Raw genomic sequence first — 21,515 nt, forward strand, 5'->3', positions numbered from 1 at the left:
TTACGTTTCCCACGTTGGAAACTGTACTTCTAAAGAAATTAGAGGAAGCGGGTGAGGTGGAGGGAAGCCAACTAGATCATTCTTCTGCATCTTATTGAAGAGTCACTGTAAAATCTCTTGCAAAGAGTCAGGGTTAAGCCTTAAGCTTGGTATTTAAAAAGTCACCATGTTTTTTGCATGTTTCCTTCACTCTTTGATTCATCAGAGGACTAATTGTAGAGCAAAATGTAAACTTTCCTGGTCACTTTAAACAAACAGAGGGGAATTCATGAAGGAAGTGATGGGGCTTATTGATAAATCCTGCTCTCAGTACCTCTCATCAGAGCAGAGGGGCGCACCCTTCAGACAGCCGCAGGAAACATTTCCCATCAACACACAAACAATGCCTGGGGTCTAAGAGCAGTGGGCACTACGGAAACTGCCTGGCTAGTGGGAGTTGCCTGAGCATTTTATGGATGAGCTAAGAAAAGAAGAAAGAAAAGTACAGAAATACCAGCAACTGGAGTATTGTTATATTCTTGAGTCATTAATTCAGACAAAATGAGCTAAAAAAAAAAAGCCACATTTTTTTTTTTGTTGTTTTTTCCTCTTTTTGCTTTATACATGCTTCCATGGGAGTATTTTGAACAAATGAAAGTACACATAAAAATTTGGTATACGTAATATATATGGCATATAAATGTGTATATGTATGTATGTAGCTGGATCAGTGGGTGAACAGAAATCAAGGAAGGAGTGAAATGGGACATGACCCTAAGAAATGGGACATAACTTGTCCTGTGGACTCTGATGAAAGCTATCAGCATTTACTGTCAGCTCACTCCTGCTTATTAGAGCAGTGATGGTTTCTGATCTGAGAAATGTTGAATGTTTTATGAATTAGTTTCCTACTCTGTCATGAAAAGATCACCTAGTTAAAATATGTGTCTTAAAAACAATACCACATCACACATAGATTTTTCTTGGAACAGATGGTCATTGTTGCTGGAGGTGAAAACCGGGGGTAAAACATACAAACAAGAGCAGACAGTGTGGAAGAACCCAGAAGCAATGGGCTGAGGAGAGTGTTTTGCAAATGAAGCCATTCAGTCCCCGTGACTACAGTGGAAAGCTTGGGAAAACTGGTGAACAGAACTTCTACCAGTTCTTGTCTGCTTCCCTTGGCCATAGCATCCTGTGTCAGGAGATCATGAGCCAGTTATCAGCCTCTCCAGACTGGAAATGTGCCTTTTGTTTCCAGAATCAACACGAACTTAGAAGGAAGCAAAAAGAGCTGGAGTCAAATCTGAAGTTGACTTTGGTGTTTCACTCTTTCCCGAACCTCCAGGAAAACAGAGGGTACTAAGCCAACACAGCACTTAAGATCAACATGCAATAAATTTCCGGATCCATGAAACAGTTCCTCAAATAACCAAACTCCAGTGTGGTTTGGCACATTAGTCTTACAGGAGCAGGAAAGAATTACCCAGAATTTTCTTGGCCTTTTTTTTTTTCTTTTCTAGGTATTGCATCAGGCATCCAGGGAGACCTAATCTCTGGGTTTTAGGAGCTTACAGTCTGCATTTGAGTTTATTTAAAACTTGATTCAACAAATGCTTCCCAGGAACCTATTATTGAAAACAGTGAAGCTTTGGGATTTTGTTTCTTTGTCAAAATTAGATGTTGTTTTCATCATTCTTCCAAAAGGTCAAAACACAAATTTATCCTTTTCTTTCTTTTTTTAACACACACACACACACACACACACACACACACACACACATATACACACAATACCTTCATTTTATTTGTTTATTTTTATGTAGTGCTGAGGATCAAATCCAGTGCCTCAACCATGTGAAGCAAGTGCTCTACCACTCAGCCACAACCCCAGCCCCAAATTTACCCATTTCTAGCCATATTTTTTTTCTTCTTTCAGACTGACACTTCTATACACTGATAGGCACTTATATCCTTTCTTGGGTTCTATTCCAGTTATGCTTACAAACAACCAGAAGAAAAGCATCATAAGAAAAAGATCCCATAGACCGGAGGATGTAGTTCTCTTATATTACATCTTTATTGTTGGGTTGCTTTAGCTATGGCAACTGTAGTATAAATATGCTACAAAAATCTTTCCTTCAGAAAAGAAAATAACTTAGGCTGGAGAGTATAGGTCATCCAGCAAGCCAAGAGAACTCTGTAAGCCTGGTTGAAAAGGATCTTTCTCTCACCAGCAGCTCATTAGTATTGCACTACTATCCGGAGTTCTATCTATCCCTGTTCCTTGATATTTCATACAATAAAAAGCTTTTAGAAACTGTAGTTAGTAAATAAAACTGCATCTAGGCTCCATTTAAAAATATCCATTTTTGAACTCTCTGAAGTTAGTAAGCACATCGATACACAAGGGCAGCACAAACCCCGTTTCTATTAGAGTTCCATATACTATCCTGTCAAAAAGACTAGAAAGAAAAATAAAATGGAAAAATAAAGTAGGAAAATGAATGAAGAACTCTTTAAGGGCCAAGAAACTATAAATATCTCAAGAGGGAAGCAGAGTTAGTTATCACAACAAAGGAAAATGAAATGCACTGCAAAAGTCCTCTGACCAAAATTTTGTTTTAAATTAAGTAATTTGTTAAGCCTAGCAACAATGTGTATTATTAATGGTAAGATGGGAAGGCTTGATTCATTTCCTTGTGGATTCTTTGGCCTTTTCTTTGACAGTTATTTGCCAGTGCACTACAGCACTTCTTCCACTTAATATTTGGTGGGAAGAATATAAGGAATATATTCCATCTTCCTTAAAAACAATTGTTATTGCCATGATTCCAGTCTGTAGGCTCTCAGACTCAATGCCATCAAAGGAAACGTAAAATTAAAATATTATTTCTTAAATGCATGAACAGCTACATAGAGATGGGACATATATAGACTGTCCAGTCAGTTAGTAGTAAACTAATATGTGATGGTTGCCTCCCTGCAAGTGGATGGTCTAAAGAAAGAGTACACAAGGAATTTCTGAACAGCAGAGGATACTCACGTCTTAAGATATTTCTTTGCTCTAATTCTTCAGTTGTGGGCCTCTGGCTGAGTCTCCTAGATGACAAGAAGAATACACTACAGGTTACAAACGAGGTTCCTTTAATGGAGATGCAACATGAAACAAAGCTAGATTGTTTTTATCACTAGTTGAGAAATAAAAAATCCATTCTGTTATGCTTTTATTAGGACTTATAGTTATACATAATGGTGTGGTTCATTTAAAAAATTACATTTTTCACAGCTATGAAATAAAGCTGTCCTTTTCACCCGTTCACAGACCCCAGATTGTGGCTGACACTGATAACTACCCCCATTATCCATTCTGTCTTCCTCTGAGGAACAGAACTTCCTAAGTTTTAGCTGCGTACCTGGCTGCAGACCTCAGTCTCCTGGACTGCAGCCAAGTGTGGGGATGTGATTTGAATTCTGCCGTGGAGTGTTGAATTCTGCTATGGAGTGTGAGCTGGATGATGTCTGTAAGTTCTTCTTTTTACCCTTAAAATGACTGAGTGTGTTCCCTTCTTTCTCTTTCCCTCTTCTACAGGATAGAATTTAAAACATGGTGGTGTCATCCAGCTTTGAGCATGCAGAGGAAACTGTCCAAGGGGACAGGAGATCAATGAAACAGAATGAATTTGGGTGCTAGTCTTTGGGAGCCATGATTCCCAGCCATGATGCGTGGCCGGCCACCTCTGGACAGTTAGGTGAAGCCTTGTTAGAACCACTGTACGTTTTGATCTCCCACAAGAGTTTAGCTGACAGCCTAATTAACATGCGGTCATTCAAGTCTAAAAATTAGCTGCTGCTCAAGAGTTCATGCCCATTTAGAAATCACTTAATCTATGCTGCACAGGGGTTTAAGTGAAACGCTGCTTCCGGGACCTCAAATGAATATTTACATATAATGTAATCTTCAAGATATATTGTTCCTTCTCCTCTGCCTTTAAGATAACCAAGGCTCATTTGGGATTAGGAGTTATCTATTTGTACATGAGAGCAGTATATCCTCATAAATCCCTTGTTCTCAGTCTTATTCCTATGATTAATTTGTTGTTAGTAAGGAAAAAACTTCCTCAGGATGTAGGATAAGTTTGTACAATTTAGACTAATATACTTGAAAGGTAATTTTACTATAATATATGACTAATTTGAAATGTTATGACTCTCATAGAAAGACGATGAATAAATGAGATTAGTGACATTTTAAATGTGTGATTAAAATTTTTGTTAAAAATTAATCTTTATCAGAGCTACCTTGAAACTAAGTTGAGTAACTGAACCCACAAAAGAACCCAGGGGACATCACTGCACTATATTTCATGCTCCCCTCCGACCCATGTGTCCTGTGCTACCAGTATATTGGGCTCTGTATCCAATCACACCTGTATCACCCCTCTTGTACTTAAGCTTGTTTCCTCCTTCCCCAATGCCTTTCTTTCCTTCTCCAGCTACTAAAACCCTGCAAATGGTTAAATCAGTCTCCTGAAGGTAGGTGTTTGTCCTGTCCTGTAAGAATTAAACCTTCCTGATTCTTTCCCCCCACACAATGGTTACTCAAGACTATACATCCATGAAAACAGTAAATCATAAAGACAATCACAGCCACCTTTCATTCAAACTTTTAAAGTCCCAGGTATTGTGCTAGGTGCTTAACGTGTACTATCAAGAGTCCTCACAACGATTTAGCAAGGTAGCAGCCAGCTCCTACGTTATAGATGAGGAAATGAGGTATTAATTAACTTGCCTAGTGAACACTAGAGTCAGGATTCCCATCTGTGGCCTTTGGCTTTGATGTCTGTTTCCTAAGGCTGGACCTGTGGGTGAGTTATCTTTGAATGACAGGGATTAGATGTGCTGTGTGTGTTGGAAAACAATTCTGTAAAATTTACATGTTAATAATGGCAAACATTCTACTCCACTAAAAGTTTGTATACATACAGTCTTTGTGTTTGTTTACAAAGGCTTTTGAATTTGGGGGGTTGTAGTGAGTCCTAATTCACAAAAGCAAGAGGTACTGTCTCCATTGGATGACTAGACCTGGGATGGGAAGCTTTCATCCATCCACCACAAATACACACCTCCATTCCCAGGCTCCCATACCTCCAGGAATCCTTGATGAAACGATGCCCTATGGGATTGCATGGGGTCAATTTTTCACAATATTTTTTATCAGTCCTTCATTTTTGAGCATTTGGTTTGTTTTCTCATTGCTATATAAGTAAGCTTATAATAAGTATCTTTATAAACATGGTTTTAAAAAATCCTTCTGGAATATTTCCTTTTTATATATATCTCCAAATAGAATTACCATGCAAAGAAATTAGACTGATTTATAATTCTCTTATCATACTGTGAAACTATTCTTCAAAAATACTGAGCAAGAATGTACGTGTGTCTTATTTCTCTATAAACTTGCCAACCTTGAGTTTAGTTTTAAATGTGCTTTACTAGTTTAATAGATGTATAATAATTTAAGTTTATAATGAGAAACATTAAATTTTGTTGAGCCCTTACTGATCCAGGCACTAAAGAGCCTTAAGTGTATCATTTTATCTAAATCCTTGCAAGCTCCCGGGATAGTCACTTGTTTTAGGAGTGGATCCAAGCAGGGGCTCTTTCCTTGTTTTCCATATTGAGTTTCTGAAAGTATTTTAAAATAAGTTCTAAATAAGTCCACACCCTGGTATTTATTCCTTTTCCTTTCTTTTATTTTTTATGTTGGGGATCAAACCCAGGGCCTTCTGCACACTAGCCAAGTGCTTTACCACTGGCTGCATCCCCAGCCCACACACTGATTTGAACAGACACATCTCACAATGGTTCTTATTAAGTTTATCACAGCCTTGAACATCTTCCAAAACCTGAGTGGAGGACACCTCATCTTGTCTCTGTAGATGATTTTTCTTTGGCCCACGTCGGGAGAGGTGACATTTATTCCTGTTTGGTTTCATTTTGTGGAACGAATACTTTATTGATGTCCTGATTCTGTCAAGTACATGTACTTTATCAATCCTCAGGTGATAAATAAAGTCCTGTGGTACTTCATGCCACCCACACTCCTGATCAACCAGTCCACTAAATTTTCCTCACTGATAAAAATGTTTACTCTTTCTCTCTCCATTTATTAATTCCTTCCATTATGATTTTCTGGAGGAAGATTTTTTGGGGGCCTCAGGTTAAATGAGTAGCTGAGTATTTAAAATGTACTTTGTTGCTACTATTGTGAGTGTAATTTTCCTTATTCATTTGATTCTCTTGCTATGTGTCAATAATAATACAGATATAATGTTGATTTTCACAGATTAATCTTACATCTGTGAACTTGTTGAAATTAGCATGTAAAAAAGTTTTGGTAGTTATTCAGTTTTATAGGTATATAATGAAGTATAACAGTACTTCTTATAATTTAAACTTTCATTACATTAGAAATGATTGTCACTAGTCTTGTAGTATAAGAAGAGCAGGGACTTTTTGTTTGCTTCTATTTTTAAAGAAAATAATTTTATAGTTTCTCCATATACTAAAATATTGAGCAATAATTTGGGAAAATAACCCTATACTTCTGATTTATTTGGGATTTACAACACAAAATTATCTTTAAAATTTTAAAATTTTCAGATGCTTACTGAGATGAGCATATAATATTTCGATTTCTTACCCCTTACTATGATAAGCTGTCATGATATTTTTTATTTTTAAGGAATATGCATGAGTTTGCATTATTCTTACATGCAAATATTGTTCTTTAAATTCTTCTTCATGGTCAAACATAAACAAAGGCAATAAAACAAACACTCCAAAAATCTAGAAGCATATTCTTTTACGTGGTGCAACAAGTACAAAATAGGAGAGTATATATAAGAAAGCAGATTGGGCAGAGAACTGAGGAACAGAAATTCTAACCCTTGTCCTGCTACCAAATAACTGCAACTCTTTCAGAAATTCCCTTCATCTCCCAGGCCTCAGAGAGGCCCCTGTGTTTACTCAGTAAGATGACAAGTCTGAAGGTAAAGTCTGTCCTGCTTGATGCTGCAGATCCCTTTCATTGCTTTTAGCTTGGCTAGCTCTTTCCTGAAGTAGGAAATGGTCAAAGTTTACGGTTGAAATGAAAAGACTAGAGTGAGAAACAGATCAGTAAACTACTCTGAACGGCTTCCAAAGTCCTGGAGGTCGGGAGGTGTCTCAGAGCAGAGGGACCTTCAGGCCTCTTCTGAGATTCCCTGGGAGGCTGCGCCTTTCCTTCAGGTGGGCACCACGGCTGCCTCTGAAATTCTCTGCGTCTTGCCACAGCAAGACCTCGCAGAGGAATAGCCCATGGCCTCCAGAAGACCCCACACCAGCTCTCCAGTGCTGCAGGGTCCACTTCTAAGCCAGGACAGCAGCTTCCTCCCACCTCCAAACCCTGCTCTGGTATTCCAGATGGTTCCCTTCTCCTCCCTAGGCACCCTGATAGGTACGCAGAGGGACAGAAGTCGGCTCTTAAATGTGCTTCAACAGAATGAAAAATGAGAGCATGGGCTGGAATTAAAACTGCCAGGTAAACGGACTTCTAAAGTCACTAGCGGCAAAAGTGGAAGTCCTACACAATGGCAGGAGGCAGAAAGAGATAGCAGACGACCCACTTATTGGGAGTTAAAAGGGGGAAGTTGAGACGTGGGGGCAATGGTTACTCAACCTAGATGAAGCCAGGACATCGAGGCTAACATTGCTACAGTCTCACAGCACACGGGGCAGAACCTCAGGACACTCAGAAATGCCAGTGCATCCATGGAGAAGGCCAGGATTGGGCAAACTGTGGTCCACAGGCCCAATCCTGTGGGCCACCTTATTTAGTAAATCAAGATTTTTTGAAACATGTCCCCACTCATTCATTTAATGTCTGCTTTCCTATTACAATAGCACAGTTGAGGAGCTACAACACAGACCGTCTGCCCAGCAGAGACTAAAATATTCACTAACTGGTCCTCAAAGTTATGGTTGATGACCTCAAAGCCACTGGCTGGCTAACTAAAAGGCAGGTTCTGAGTGGTTGGCTCTCCAAGACCAACTTGCCAAGGCCTGAGGGCCAAGTGTGCCTGTGCACAAGAAAGCCACAATGGTCCCAGTCAGGTAAGAAGCTCAGGGAGGGAGACCAGCATGAGCCAGTCCCAGCTGCATGAGGACCTGGGCAACTACCTGACGAGCTTGGTTCCGATCTGATGTCGGAGTTCCTGTCTCTCTTCTTCAGATGTGCGCTGCAGGATGTTTTTGTCTTCTAGTTCTTTCTTGGATGGCCTGTTGCCGAGTTTGATGGCAAGAGTGTCCCTGCGTCGGATCTTATTCGCCAAAGCACCTGAGGATTGATTGAAAAAGAGCAGAGATGCAGATAAAGCGCGTCTTAGCCTGTAGCACTCAGGTTGCCTGTGGCAGTGGGCGTTCAACAGGGTCCAGGCCAAATTCTTTATCCACATGCAAGAGGGGAATCTTAATTAACCTAAGGAAGAGAGGATTTTGAGTTGGATGTAGTTCAGTTTGAAAGAACTGAAGACTATTTTTTTTTAAAAATGTTCTGAAAAATATTGGGACACCATGAAAAAACTTGGACATGTCACCTCATTATTTGGAAAGAGATAGTTGGAATTTATTTTGCTGATATGGTGGATCATGGAAATTACTGATTGCACAATGCTTTTTCTTTCTTTTCAAGTTTTGAAACTTATCCCCTCTCCTCATACTGTACAGTTAATCCTTGTCTCCTTCCTTCCTCCACTCAGACACGATGCTGGCAGAGTCTACCATTTATACAAATATTTTAACCCTCCGTTACCCATCGGCCCCTGAAAAATCTCAGCAGATGATAGCTCACACCAGGTGGGTATCAATTTTTTTTTTTTTTTGCCCTGTTCAAATTAGAGGGAATTCGACACACTTCTGTTTAGTCATGACTAGAATAATAAGTATTTATAATCTATAAATTAAATTTCACAGTGAATTCCCCTCAAGCCATCCTGCTCAAAAGCTAAGGGGAAATAAAAAAAATACAGCACATTCCACTTCTCCAAGTAACACATAAATGGTAGGCTTTGCTCCACTGTGGTGTCATTTCTTCTTAGAAGGTTCACAGTTGTACCTATGGTGGATGAGTGATTTTTTTTTTTAATTCTAAAAAAGATATTTGTCATTCCTGACTCATTCTTTCCTCCTCTCTCAGTAAACTGCAGCATAAAATGAGTGAAATTCTCTAACACTTTCCCAGGGTAAGCCAGTGAATCCCCCGCCTTGCCGCTCTATCTTCAAGAATGGTCCCATGGTAGAAGGGTCATGCTTGGTCTTTCTGAAAAAGGACTCTGCCATTAGAAAGCTTTGCATCTTTTTTATTTTTTTACATACAGATACTAACATGCATGTTTACTTCATTAATCAAAGCCTGATCCACTCCTGTTGTCTTTTTTAAAATTTAGCTGGACCTCACCAGCTAAAGTATGTTTCTAGCTTGAGAAAGGAAGATGAGGGGAATGAAGTCTTGGGGTGTCTGGCTGCTAATCAAGTTCTTGCTCATTCCAACACACAGCCACTATGTTTACCACCTGCTATCCTCCCTATCTCTTGAAAATAGTCTTACTTTCTCCGCTGCCATCCTCGTCCTCATCCTCTTCCTCGTCATCATCGGTATACAAGATGGGCCCATCAGAGTCGGAGTCGTTGGCCTGGTACTCCCTTGGGCCTTCGTCCTCTGGGGCACTGAAGGACTCTGAAAAGTCTTCCATCAGCTCAGGGGTCAGCAGCTGAGTGTCCACCTTCCCCAGCTCATCTTTGGTTGTAAAACTGTTTAGAGCACAAAAAAACACAGAGGTGACTCAAAGCTCAGAGCAACGCTGGGGACACCCACTCCATGAAAGGAGCTCTAGTATCTATCATGGGCCTCCTTTAGACTGGGGAGAGGAGAAACAGAGCTGGGGCAGCTAACGTCACTGACATGGAAGAGCAGTGAGTGCTGGCTTACTCAGTTCTCCAGGTCTTACATTCTGCATCTGCAACACTAAACAGCTTCACCGGATGGTGTCTAATATTTAGTAAATGAACAAGGTAGCCAGGTGCGGTGGTGCACACCTGTAATACCAGCAACTTGGGAGGCTGAGGCAAGAGGATGGTAAATTCAAAGCCCACCTCAGCAACTTAGTGAGGCCCTAAGCATCTTAGGATGCCCTGTCTTATAAAAAGAAAAGAAAAACAAAAAAAAAGGATGGGAATGTGGCTCAGTGGTTAGGCACCCCTGGGTTTAATTCCTGATACCAAGGGGCGGGGGGGGGTGGGGAGGAGTAAAAATGAATAAGGTAAAACTATATCTTGCTAATTGATATTTCCATAGTAATGGTGACACAATGCAAAGAATAATGGGCTAGAAGCTCCTCAATTATTTGACTTTTTGTCTGCACTTTGTTTGACCTGTGAGTCTCAGTTAAAGCCTCAGCATCTTCAAAAAACTTTCTGGGTCTGTTGAGTTCTTTGCCCTGCTCATCTGCTCTTAAGGTAGTCACCTTAGCACACTGCACCTGGACCAACCCCCAGTCCACCTCCACATGGTCCTCACTCAACAAGTGGGACATATAACTGTGTGCACTGCAGCACCCAGAAGAGTAGTGGTAGAGGAAAGTACATCTTCTTTCACGAATAGGTGAATAAACCCCATTTTCGTCCCAGCCAGTGTGTCAAGGTTCAAAAATCCTTTATCCTATCTGTGCTTTCATTCCTTCATTGGTAAAACTGCTTCTCCCAGGACTAGAGTAATAATCAGATGGAGAATATGAAGTTAAATGAACTCTTCAGAAGAGAGACGATGTTCAGGGAAGTGATAATTTCCTGTTAATTAGTGAGGTAAGAGTCTCTGGTTTAAAGAGTTACTACAAATATATAAAACTTATAAATTTTTAAAAACTAGAATAAAAAATATACTCAACATCAAAAATATTTCATGCAAAAAAACAATATAATCGTCATTTTAAGATACAGAAGATTCCCCAAGTTGCTTTCTGATATAAATAGAAGAATCTGTATTTGGATGTCACACTTCTGAAAGACTATTTAGTGGAAAACATGTGTTTGCTGTTCTTACTGACTAAAAAAAAAAAAAAAAGAAAAGAAAAAAAAAAACCCAAAGAAAAAGTGCTTTGAATAACGAATACAGGTAAACTTTTTCAGAACATGAGGTATTTAAAATTCTACTTTGTGGTTATAAACCTAAGTACTTCCAAGATTTTTCTATTTTTAACTAGGAAAATCCAGCAGCCTAAATTCTTGTTCTCAAAGAAGAAATACATGAAATCTAATTTTTTATTCTGTAAAATATATATAACATAAAACATACCATTTTAAACACTTTTAAGTGTGCAGTTCAGTGGCATTCGATACACATACCTAATAATCGTGTAATCATCTCCAGACTGTTTTCATCTCCCCAGATTGAAACTCTGTATCCATTAGATAATTACTCCCCATTCCCACTATTGACAGCCCTGGGCGACCACCATTTCACTTTGTGACTTCATGACTCAACTATTTTAAGTACCTCATACAAGTGAAATTACACGGTGTGTGTTCTTTTGTGTTCGATTTGCGAGGTTCTTTCCTATCACAGCATGTGTCAGAATTCCTTTCCTCCTTAAGGCTGGATGATATGCCATGGAATGTATACACCACATTTTGTTTATCTGTTCATCTGTCAATGGACATCTGGATTGTGTCCACGTTTTGGCTGAGGCTGCTGGGAACACTGGTACAAAAAATCAATTCCCTGCTTTCAATTTTTTTGGCTTTACACACAGAAGGGGAATTGCAGAATTATAGTGTAATGGTATGTTTAATTTTTTGAAGAACCGTTATACTGCTGGCTACAGCAGGAAGTCTCATCTCAAATGAGAGAAGACTAATTTTTGTGGGAAAACTTTCCCCCAGTCTGGATGCTTAGTTTATTGCCACTGGAAGCCATTTTTGTTTGCAGAGACTGCCATTATAGGTGACCACAGCATGTTTAAAAGATACATGTAATAACACCTTCTAGATACAGCAGAACAAAACATGTTTCTGAGTGGAACCTTGTTATTTGTTTGTGTGTGAGTTCGCTATTATGACATTAACATTATGACATTATTATTTTAATCTCACCGTTTGCAATTTATAATATATTTTGTAGTTTGCAAGTAATTCAGAAATATTTACAACTTTCAAGTGTTCTACATTATAAGGAGGGCAGGTAATTTACAGTTCATGGATCCAAGGAAGGCCATGAGTGAGAACCTTAATCAAGATAGCAAGTCCAGGCTAGAACCCAGACTAAAGACTCTTAAATCTATTTATTAATTGTTATATTTTATTTTACATTATTATATTAGCCAGGCACAATGGTGCATGCCTGTAATTCCAGCCATTCAGGAAACTAAGGTAGAAAGATTGCAAATTCAAGGCCAACCACAGCAACTTAGTGAGACCCTGTTTCAAAATAAAAAAAATTAAAAGGGCTGGGGATGTTGCTCAGTAGTAAAGTGCCCCCTCGGTTCAATCCTCAGTACCAAACCAAAAGAAAAAAATTATATTAATGCTATAAGTTATATTTCACATTAAATATGCTTCTAATCTATGTCAATTAACTCATGTCTTGGCGCTCATGTTTTTCCCCTTTGGTTCCTGGGCACACTGGACAATATAGTGCATGCCACAAATGTGGAATGGACTCAACAAGTCACCTTTGAACAAGGCCTCAAAATGGGCTGATTAGTTTCTGCTTCATGTAATGTAAGACTTGTGTGTTACTGATGAAGCTGCCAATGAATGGAAACCTACCAAATAGTTAGCACCCTGCAATATGGGATAGAAGGAGGTATTTTTATACATACCACTTGCCCTCTTTAAAGTTCTGATATTTGTATTCCACACAGAAGTCTTTTCATAAAATGACAGGATTTTCACACATTAGGTGACTAAATATAACTCAAGGAGAGTTCTAAGAAAAGCAGGTGACTAAGAGCCAAAAATTCTAATTCAAATATCCACTTGAAATGGGAAGAATTTGGAAGAAAATCTGAGACACTACCTACTCCAAATTCATTAATTCAAGAGCAAACACAAACCACCCCTGTAGGATGAATTATAATTTAATTTTTTTTCTTTGAAGAACATATAGAGAAGAAAATCTCTTTGAGTTCTTCTAGGAATTTGTTAGAGTTACCCTGATGGGTAGGATATTACAAATATCCTCAATGTCTAATGATACTCTAAGTCTGCTCCTTCTGATTTAGTGTTAGGAGAAATAGAAACTGATCCTTTGTCTGATAGATCTTCACATACTCAGGCTAAAGACAGATGTTAAACTCTGGCACGTAGTACAGAGCTCAGTACAGTCAAGTGCACTCCCGAAATGTTTGTGAAAATGATCTGGAAGTCAGGTCACTCTTGGAAATGGGCTTTCTGAATGCTTAAGACTATCTAAGGAGATTTTATATGATTTATAATCTTGTTCTTCAGTATTTTAAGGCATATATGTTCAATCTATTTTCCAAAATTCAGTTGTGTGAAATATTTATACTCCCTGGGCTCACTAGTCAATATTTTGATAAAAATTACTCATGTTTGGGTCACTTTTATATGTCTGGTGCTTAGTACATTGCCCAACACAGAGAAGACCCACCAAAACTATGCTGAAAGAATAAAGTTCAGTATTAAGGTTGGAAATAACAGCAATGTTTTTTAAAAAAAACCACTCACTACAATTAAAGGAAGTCATTTGCTATGTGCTGGAACTATTAAGAACACTTCTCTGGTTTGAATGGGTCCCCCAGAATTCACATCTTAAAAATTTAACCCTGTAGATGACAGCATTGGAAGATAAGTCCTCATGGGGGGTACCTGAATCATAAGGACAAAGCCCCAATGAAGAGATTATTACCATTACAAAAATGGCTTGAGGGAGAGGGTTTGCTCTTGAGCGCTTGACCTTCCACCTTCTGCCATGTGATGATGCAGAGAGAAGGCCCTTGCCAAATGTTGGAAACTTGATCTTGAAATTTCCAGCCTCTAGGCTGAGAATCAATACATTTCTGTTCATTATAAACTACCCTATCTCAGGTATTCTGTTATAGTAGCCCAAAACACACTAACCATAACCATTTCATTTCCTTTCAATATCTTCCCTGTATTGCTTTAAAATGTCAGATAAATAATTTGTAATTGGACCTTTATTTATCTTTCCTTCAAATTACACTACACAAAATGATGAAAATAAAGAAATAAGAATATATTAGGAAAGAAATAGCAGTAGAAGGAAAAGCAACTATTTTGGAAAACTTGTGAAATTCTTCAAAGCCTAGAATTTGGTGGGCAGTGCTACGTTTGTATTCTGGCTTTGCCACTGTTAACTGGGCAATCCTGGGCAAACTAGTTTACTTCTCTCAATATCAATATTCTTATAGATAAAATATGAAATAAATACTTCAGGGAAGATTTACAGGAATTAAATGATAAATATAGAGTGCTTAGTTCCTGACATTAAGAATTCAGTAAAATGAAAATCATTACTATCAGCAATTAAATAAAGTTGATACTTTGGTGGCTTGATCAAAACCAACCTAATTAATGCAGTAATTTTTTAAATAGTCTAACATGACAAAGATTTTTTTTTTGAAAGAGACCCTATTAAAACATTTTAAAACTGATTATAGGTTTTATTCTTAGAAACTGAAAAGAAGATATTAGACATGAGAGTTCTGAGCCTTCCCTAGACAGAATTGATGATTGAATCAACGACACACTGATAGCCCTCTCTTCCGACCTGTGGGACAGGAGGGATAAACTGTTTTACTTACCTTTGTGTAGAATATTTACAGGACTTTGTGAGTGATCAGATGTGAGGAATAAAGAAAGGATCCTGAGGGCCTAGGCTGAACCCCAGGTTTCTGGATTGGGCAACTAGATAATGGTGGGGCCACTAATCCACCAAGGCTTATGTCCATTGGCCTGTTTTGCATGGTAACCTTCCTCAGTGAAGGAAAGACTACTGGACTTTTTAACTTATGTTATCATCTGTTTATCAACTCTAGCCTCAGGACCATCTCATCTTTGACACCACTCTACCATACTGGAGTAGGCTGATGTTCCCTATAACCAATCTCCTTAGCCCACTTCTTCATTTTTATTAAAAAATCAGTGAACATTCCTAGTGCCCCCAGAACACTCCACTCTGTACTGCCTGCTGGGGACACAGAGGTACATAAGACGTTAGCTTGTTCTGTCCCACCTGTTGGGAAAGAGGGGTTTCTGAGTATGGAAGATGCAACAAGCACTTCTGTCTAGAAGCATTGGAAAGCTTCACAGAGGAGATGAAATCTCAGCTGGGTGGGGAGGAAAGTGAGTCAGGATGGGGGCCACTCTACAGTTGGGAGAAGACGAGTTGGAATTTTAAAGAGTTCTTTCCTGACAGTCTTAGTTTTCTTAGAGAATAAGGCTCCATAACTTAACTAAATGAAGGTGGGCAGGAGTGGGTGAGCAATCTGGACCCAAGTGAGAAAGATTTAAAATAAGCACAGAAAAGAGGAGGGAACTGTCTAGGGACAAGAAAAAAGGCTGCCGAGCTGTGCTCTGAATGCATTTGAAAATCGCAGAATTGGTGTTTGTCACCATTATCAATGTGATTGTCTCCACAGCTCATGGCATTCCCAGGGCAGGGTTAAGAAAAACCAGTGGCCAAAAGTGAGCTCACCTAATGTTCACCAGAGTACATGACAGAGGGAGGGCTCCTCCATTCTCACACAACACATCACTGATCTTTTCTTTCTTTCTTTCTTGGTACTTGGGATTAAACCCAGGGGTACTTATCCACTGAGCCACATCTCCAGCCCTTTTTATATTTTATTTAGAGACAGGGTCTCACAAAGTTGCTTAGGGTCTCACTAAGTTGCTGAGGCTCTATTTGAACTCATGATCCTCCTGCCTCAGCCTCCAGAGCTTCTGGGAGTATGGGTGTGCACCATCATTCCTGACTTCTTGACTGATGTTTAACATTCAGATGCATCATGGGGTTGGCACCCGGACTTACCATTTTGCATTTTCTCGGCTAACACTTAAACCAGCGCCCGAGTGGAGAGTGGTTCTGTTGGTCGGCTCTTCAGTCCAAAGGAGCTGACTCGGGTCTAAGGCAGAGACAGGCAGGTCAGCGCCACTGCTGACCAGGACAACTGGAGTATCTGAGGCAACAATGCACTGATCTTCAAGAAACAGAGGAGGGGCAGGCGGGGAGGGTGGAGAAGCCACCGGGGGTGGAGGAACTGTAGGCTTGGATTTGCCCACGGTCTGCTCCTCTGCACCAGGGACAGTCTGCTCAGGTGTGGCACTCTCCACTCCAGTCTCCGAAGGCTCTCCTTTAAGGTCAGATGTACTAGCGGTGGTATCTGAGGACAGTCGAGAAGTCACCGGCTGCTTGCCAGCTTTTTTCTTGCCCTTTGCGGTCCCCACTGTCCCTGTTTTGCTACTAACTGTCTCCTTAGAAGTTTTGGGACGAGAAGAGGTGGATGAAGTAGATGGTGAGGCTGATGCTTTGGAGCCAGTTGATTTTTTTGAATGAGAAGAACCAGCTAAAATAGAGAAATTTTTGCATTAAAAAATCAAAGAAGACAAAGCTTTTTAAATAAAGTAACCAAGCTGGAATTGTTAATGACATTTAAAATGCGCTACTTAAAATCTGCTGGATAAATGGAGGAAAGAAAACTAGCTAGTAATGATAATGTTCTTGTCTTCTGTACCCTCTCTGCCTCTAACTAGGAGGTAGAGACAGGCAGGTCAGCACCATTGACATTTGGGGCAGAATTAAGGGGAGGGGCCTTCAATCTCCTCTCCCTTTGAGTCGTTAGCTGGAGCAAAGGGGAAACCCTCTCTTCCTTGTCGTATGCATCACCTAGAAAAAAAACTATTGTAGGTCCTGAAGAAGAGAAATCTTGATGCAAAGAGGCAGCCACCAGCAGTGAGCTACAGGTGGCACACAGTTGGGCTCTTCATAAATTACCTGTGTCCTGTGATGTCTTTCTGGAAATGGAGCAGAGGTCCATATTCAGAAGGAGCTGGGGTATATGCTACCAGTTTCTTTTGGGGTCCAAAACAAATTCACTCATCCCACTGCTAACAGAGCAAACTCCAATTCAGCTGTCCCCTAGCTCCAGGGAAGGAAGCTAGCCATGCTGGCCTATACTTTCATTTTGCAGTAGTGATGAGGGTGGGGGTGAAAACACACAGCCACACATGAGGGACAGGTCCCCTTCAAATCATCATGAGACAGGGAAAATGTATTTCATTGTGCTTTTTACCAAAAATATTTACATGGGTAACGTCTGAATAATATGAAGAGAGCCAGACATGGTGGTGCACACCTGTAATCCCAGCAGCTTGAGAGGCAGGAGATCATAAGTTCAAAGTCAGCCTCAGCAACTTAGTGAGGCCCTTAGCAAGTTAGTGAGACGCTGTCTCAAAAAAAAAGGCTGGGGGTGTGACTCAGTGGCTAAGCACCCCTGGGTTCAATCCCTGGAACCAATGAATAAATAAATATTGAAGGGAAAATATCACTCCCAGAACTTCTGTTTGTTTTTGTGATGAGATCTTGCTATGTTGCCCAGGCTGGCCTTGAATTTCTAGGCTCAATCAATCCTCCTGCCTCAACCTCCCAGGTAACTGGGACTAGAGATGCACACCTCTATGCCTGACTCTTTCCAGAACTTCCGACCCCAACTTTCACAAATCTAATTCTTCTCATGGTCTAAGTTCCAAGCAGGTCTTCAAAGGGTTGTCGTGTTTGCCAAATCATTTTCAGGAAAACAAAATAACTACCCTCTCCTTTCTGTCATCTTAGGAAGTTTACTTAAGCTCCTTTGAGAATATTCATTTCACTGCTTTAATGAACTATAATTTCTCCTGACTGCTTCTTCCTTTTTTTTTCTCACGAGAGGTTAAATTATCTTTTGCAGAACTATTAAAAAATGTCTTGTTAAGATTGTGCAGACAATCCATATTGCATACAGATGTTATTTAACCTACCTGTGGTTATAACTTCATTAAAGTCAAGAGATGAAGAACAAATAAAGAAACAGACGACGAGATGTAAGACTTTATTAACTTTGATATGCCAAAGAAGCCAGGCTCCGCTAGTGAAAAGATCCAGGCTTCAAAGGAGTCTCTTCATTTGAGGTCTTTATTATTTTAGAAATACAGAATAGCTAGAACTCCACCAAATCTGGACTTGTTATTACATCTTTATAGTTAAAAACTCTTATTGTTTATAAGTCAAATCAATCAAGCCTCCTTAAGCTCATTCTAACTTTTTTTTTTCTTCTTGCAACAAAGACACTAAGGATTTGGTGCCTAAAAATGCTCAATTATTTTCTCAGGTAAGTTCAACATAATCCCTTCCAAATAAATTCTAAGAATATCACTTCTAGTCATATTTCTGGGAAAAATTCTTTCATTTCTAACAGAAAAGTTTAACTTTAGCCTGTCTCATGGAAAAAAAATTTTCAACATCTGGAGTGCAAATTCAGGCCATATTATGTTTTTCTTTAAGAAGCTTGTAAACGACAGGACTTTGCTGAAACCAACTATGATTGAAAAAGAAGTACCGTCTTTCAGTTAATAACTTTTGTTGCTAATCGTGTGTAACAATGAGAAACAAAAAAGGGAGCTTTATCTTCACTTCCGTGGTAAAGCAACTGAACCATCTATATTGATAGGTGGCTGTATGATTTAAGAACTGAAAACATCTGAATGAAAATCAAGAGCTATGCCAGGCCTGGAGTACAAGCCTGTAATCCATTGGCTGAGGAGGCTGAGTCAGGAGGATTGTGAGTTCTAAATCCAGCCTTAGAAAAGGCAAAGTGCTAAGCAACTCAGTGAGATGCTGTCTCTAAATGAAATACAAAATAAGGCTGGGGATGTGGCGGAGTGGTTGGGTGTCCCTGAGTTCAATCCCCAGTTTTTTTTTTTTTTTTTTTTTAATTAAGAGCTGCATGTTTGAACTGACTTTTTGAGGTCAACATTATTTAAATACAACAAAGTTACCAGGCAGAAAATTCCAAATTGATACACCCTGAATATCCTATGACTCTGAAGAAGTTTTATTACTGATTGACAGCCGGATCTTTGCACATGGCCTTAGTGTCCTTCAGTGCAAACCGTTTCTCTGTGACAGCCCTGGGAACAGTCACATCCTTATTGGTATAAGGGCCTGCCCATCTTATATATGATTCAATGGATAAAATGACTGTACTATTCTCATAGGGACCTCATGAGTCTATAAATAAATCTTCAAGTCAAATATCTGGAAATAACTTCAAATCTGTCACGAAAGCTGTCCCCTGCCCTTGCATTCATCATGGGCTTCCTTCTGAGAGTCCCAGCCACAGTGAACCCTCACCATAAGGAAAATGAGGAAGTGGGGAATCAGACTCTTCATTCCCAAAGGCAGAATGAGAGTGTGGAGCTTTTCTTCAGGAGATTGACCAGTGCCCACCCGACTCCAGGCACAGTTCCGAGGCTTCACGAGGCAGCCTGGGAAAAAACACACTGACACCAACAAGCATGAACACTGACGTCCAGACCCCTGGGAAATGGCCCTTACGCACTGTTGGCACATGGTTCTGAGCTGTTTCGTTTCAGAGCGGATTAGAAGACACCCAGACCTTAGGGTCAAAGGCGAGAAGAGAGGAACCCAGAGCTGTTATACAGTCAACTCAGCCGGTCTCTGAATTTGAGTTCAGGGGGTATAAATTAGGAGGGGGAAGAGATCAACATCACGGCATATGGCAGCAGTCAGTTGCTAGAAAGCTGCTGCTGGTTTTAAGGAAAAAGAGATTGTACAGGAGAATTTTTATTTACATGTTGATGTTCTCGGGGCATGTGCACTTCAATTAATGTCCCTTTAAAAGCTAGACCACATGGTAGGCATCTTAATTCTGTTTCACTAGAAGAATGGGAGCTCCCTTTGCAGGAAGCATGTTCAGTGAAAAGAAAGCTGGACAAAGAGTGCACAAAGAGAAGGAAGTCAGGGCACCCAAATGTCTGCTGGCGATGTGTGATAGCTACTTGAAACAATGCCACACCAAGGTGCTTGCCTGGCAAGGAACTGAGGTCTACTGACTAGGGTGGGGGAGGGTGGAGTGGTGGGGGAGCAGGGAGCGCTGAGCCTGTAACTTGCAACTCCACAGATGTGATTTTTAACTGGAGTAGAAAGAAGTGGGCAGGAGCTGAACCAACTACATGGACCATTTGTTCTTTATCAGAAGAGAAATGACCATGAATGCTGAGGATTTAACACATCCATCAAACGTTAAAGATGTATGTCATATTCTTATATGCAAACCTGACATATTTTGGAAGAAAACTCTAACCAAAAGCCACCCATCAACTTTAATAGGCACAAGATCAGTCAATACCTAAATAATGTCTTATCAGCTCATCATCACTCATTGGACACGTATCCTAATCCCTGAATTCTTGGACTGGGCCTCATGTGATGATAGTGGAGACCAAGATGAATGAGGCATATTTACCCAGATCCTAAAAGGGAGAACTAATCAACTTGTTGTCTTTGCTACAAACAACACTCTTGAGCAGTCTTTGTGTCAGAGCTGAATCCACTGGTATAACATCCTGAGAAACCCCCAAACCATCACTTCTGGAAGAAACAATTAGCCCCATCCCAGAGCCAGGCATCCTGGACTCCACCCCACAGTGCACTGAGGGCATACTCACCGGCCTCTCGGGTAGTGTTTCGGCTCGTTGGCTTGGGTGGAGGGACGGGGACCTGCTTACCAGGAGCCTTGGCATTTTTTTTAATGGGAGGCACTTCATCACCTTTGTGTCTGGCCCCAGCAGTGGCCCCTTTGGGAGGCACAGGTGATTTGGGGGGTTTAGGTTTGGGTTTAGGCTTAGGAGGAGCTGAAGGAGGTGGAGCAGGAGCTGCCGGTGTTTCAGAGTGGTTTTCAGTGTTCTCTATAAATGAAAGTGAACAGAGCAGACTGAGGCAGACATACACCATATAAATACTAGGAGCAAGACATGGCAACAGGGATACACACACACAGCTGCTTGGCCCTTGGGAACCAGGTGGAGCTCTGCACCAGGGAGAGCAAAGTTTGGTTTAAAAACAAAGGCTGAAGGACAAACGGAGATGTGTTCTCTGCATACATCAACCACTCCTTTGATAAAACTATGAGACATAAGTTACTGGGATAAAGGTATGTTGAGAAGGAGTGTAAATGTCCACAAGACAGATGCCCCAATTCCAGTCTTGGATCTGTGGTTCTGGATGAGGACGTGGACACTGAGTGCTAACTTCAACAAAATGAACAACTTAGCAAAATTGAAGGACCCTCAAGAGTGACAGGTGAGCATATTACACACACTGTCCTGCAGATGAGGATTGATTGACAGCAGCAGCAACTACTGGCTACCTTTGAGAACTCAAGCCTGATCAAGCTAAA

At 40.2% G+C, this 21,515-nt stretch overlaps 1 protein-coding gene across 4 annotated transcripts in view; it reads right to left on the reverse strand.

Moving 5' to 3' along the window:
- Window positions 1-21,515, reverse strand: part of Phactr2 (phosphatase and actin regulator 2) — a 136,171-nt gene that overhangs the window by 35,823 nt on the left and 78,833 nt on the right. For 2 of the 4 annotated variants that reach the window (XM_026397600.2, XM_026397599.2), the window contains 5 exons: window positions 20,785-21,024; window positions 16,091-16,625; window positions 9,629-9,831; window positions 8,203-8,359; window positions 3,026-3,081 (listed from right to left, as the gene is read on the reverse strand). In XM_026397600.2, the coding sequence (XP_026253385.2) occupies window positions 3,026-3,081; window positions 8,203-8,359; window positions 9,629-9,831; window positions 16,091-16,625; window positions 20,785-21,024 (1,191 nt within the window). The remainder of the gene's footprint in view (window positions 1-3,025; window positions 3,082-8,202; window positions 8,360-9,628; window positions 9,832-16,090; window positions 16,626-20,784; window positions 21,025-21,515) is intronic. The other 2 variants (XM_026397601.2, XM_026397602.2) reach the window with 1 other exon arrangement.

Source organism: Urocitellus parryii, chromosome 8, assembly GCF_045843805.1.
Source record: "Urocitellus parryii isolate mUroPar1 chromosome 8, mUroPar1.hap1, whole genome shotgun sequence".
Classification (NCBI taxonomy): Eukaryota; Metazoa; Chordata; class Mammalia; order Rodentia; family Sciuridae; genus Urocitellus; species Urocitellus parryii.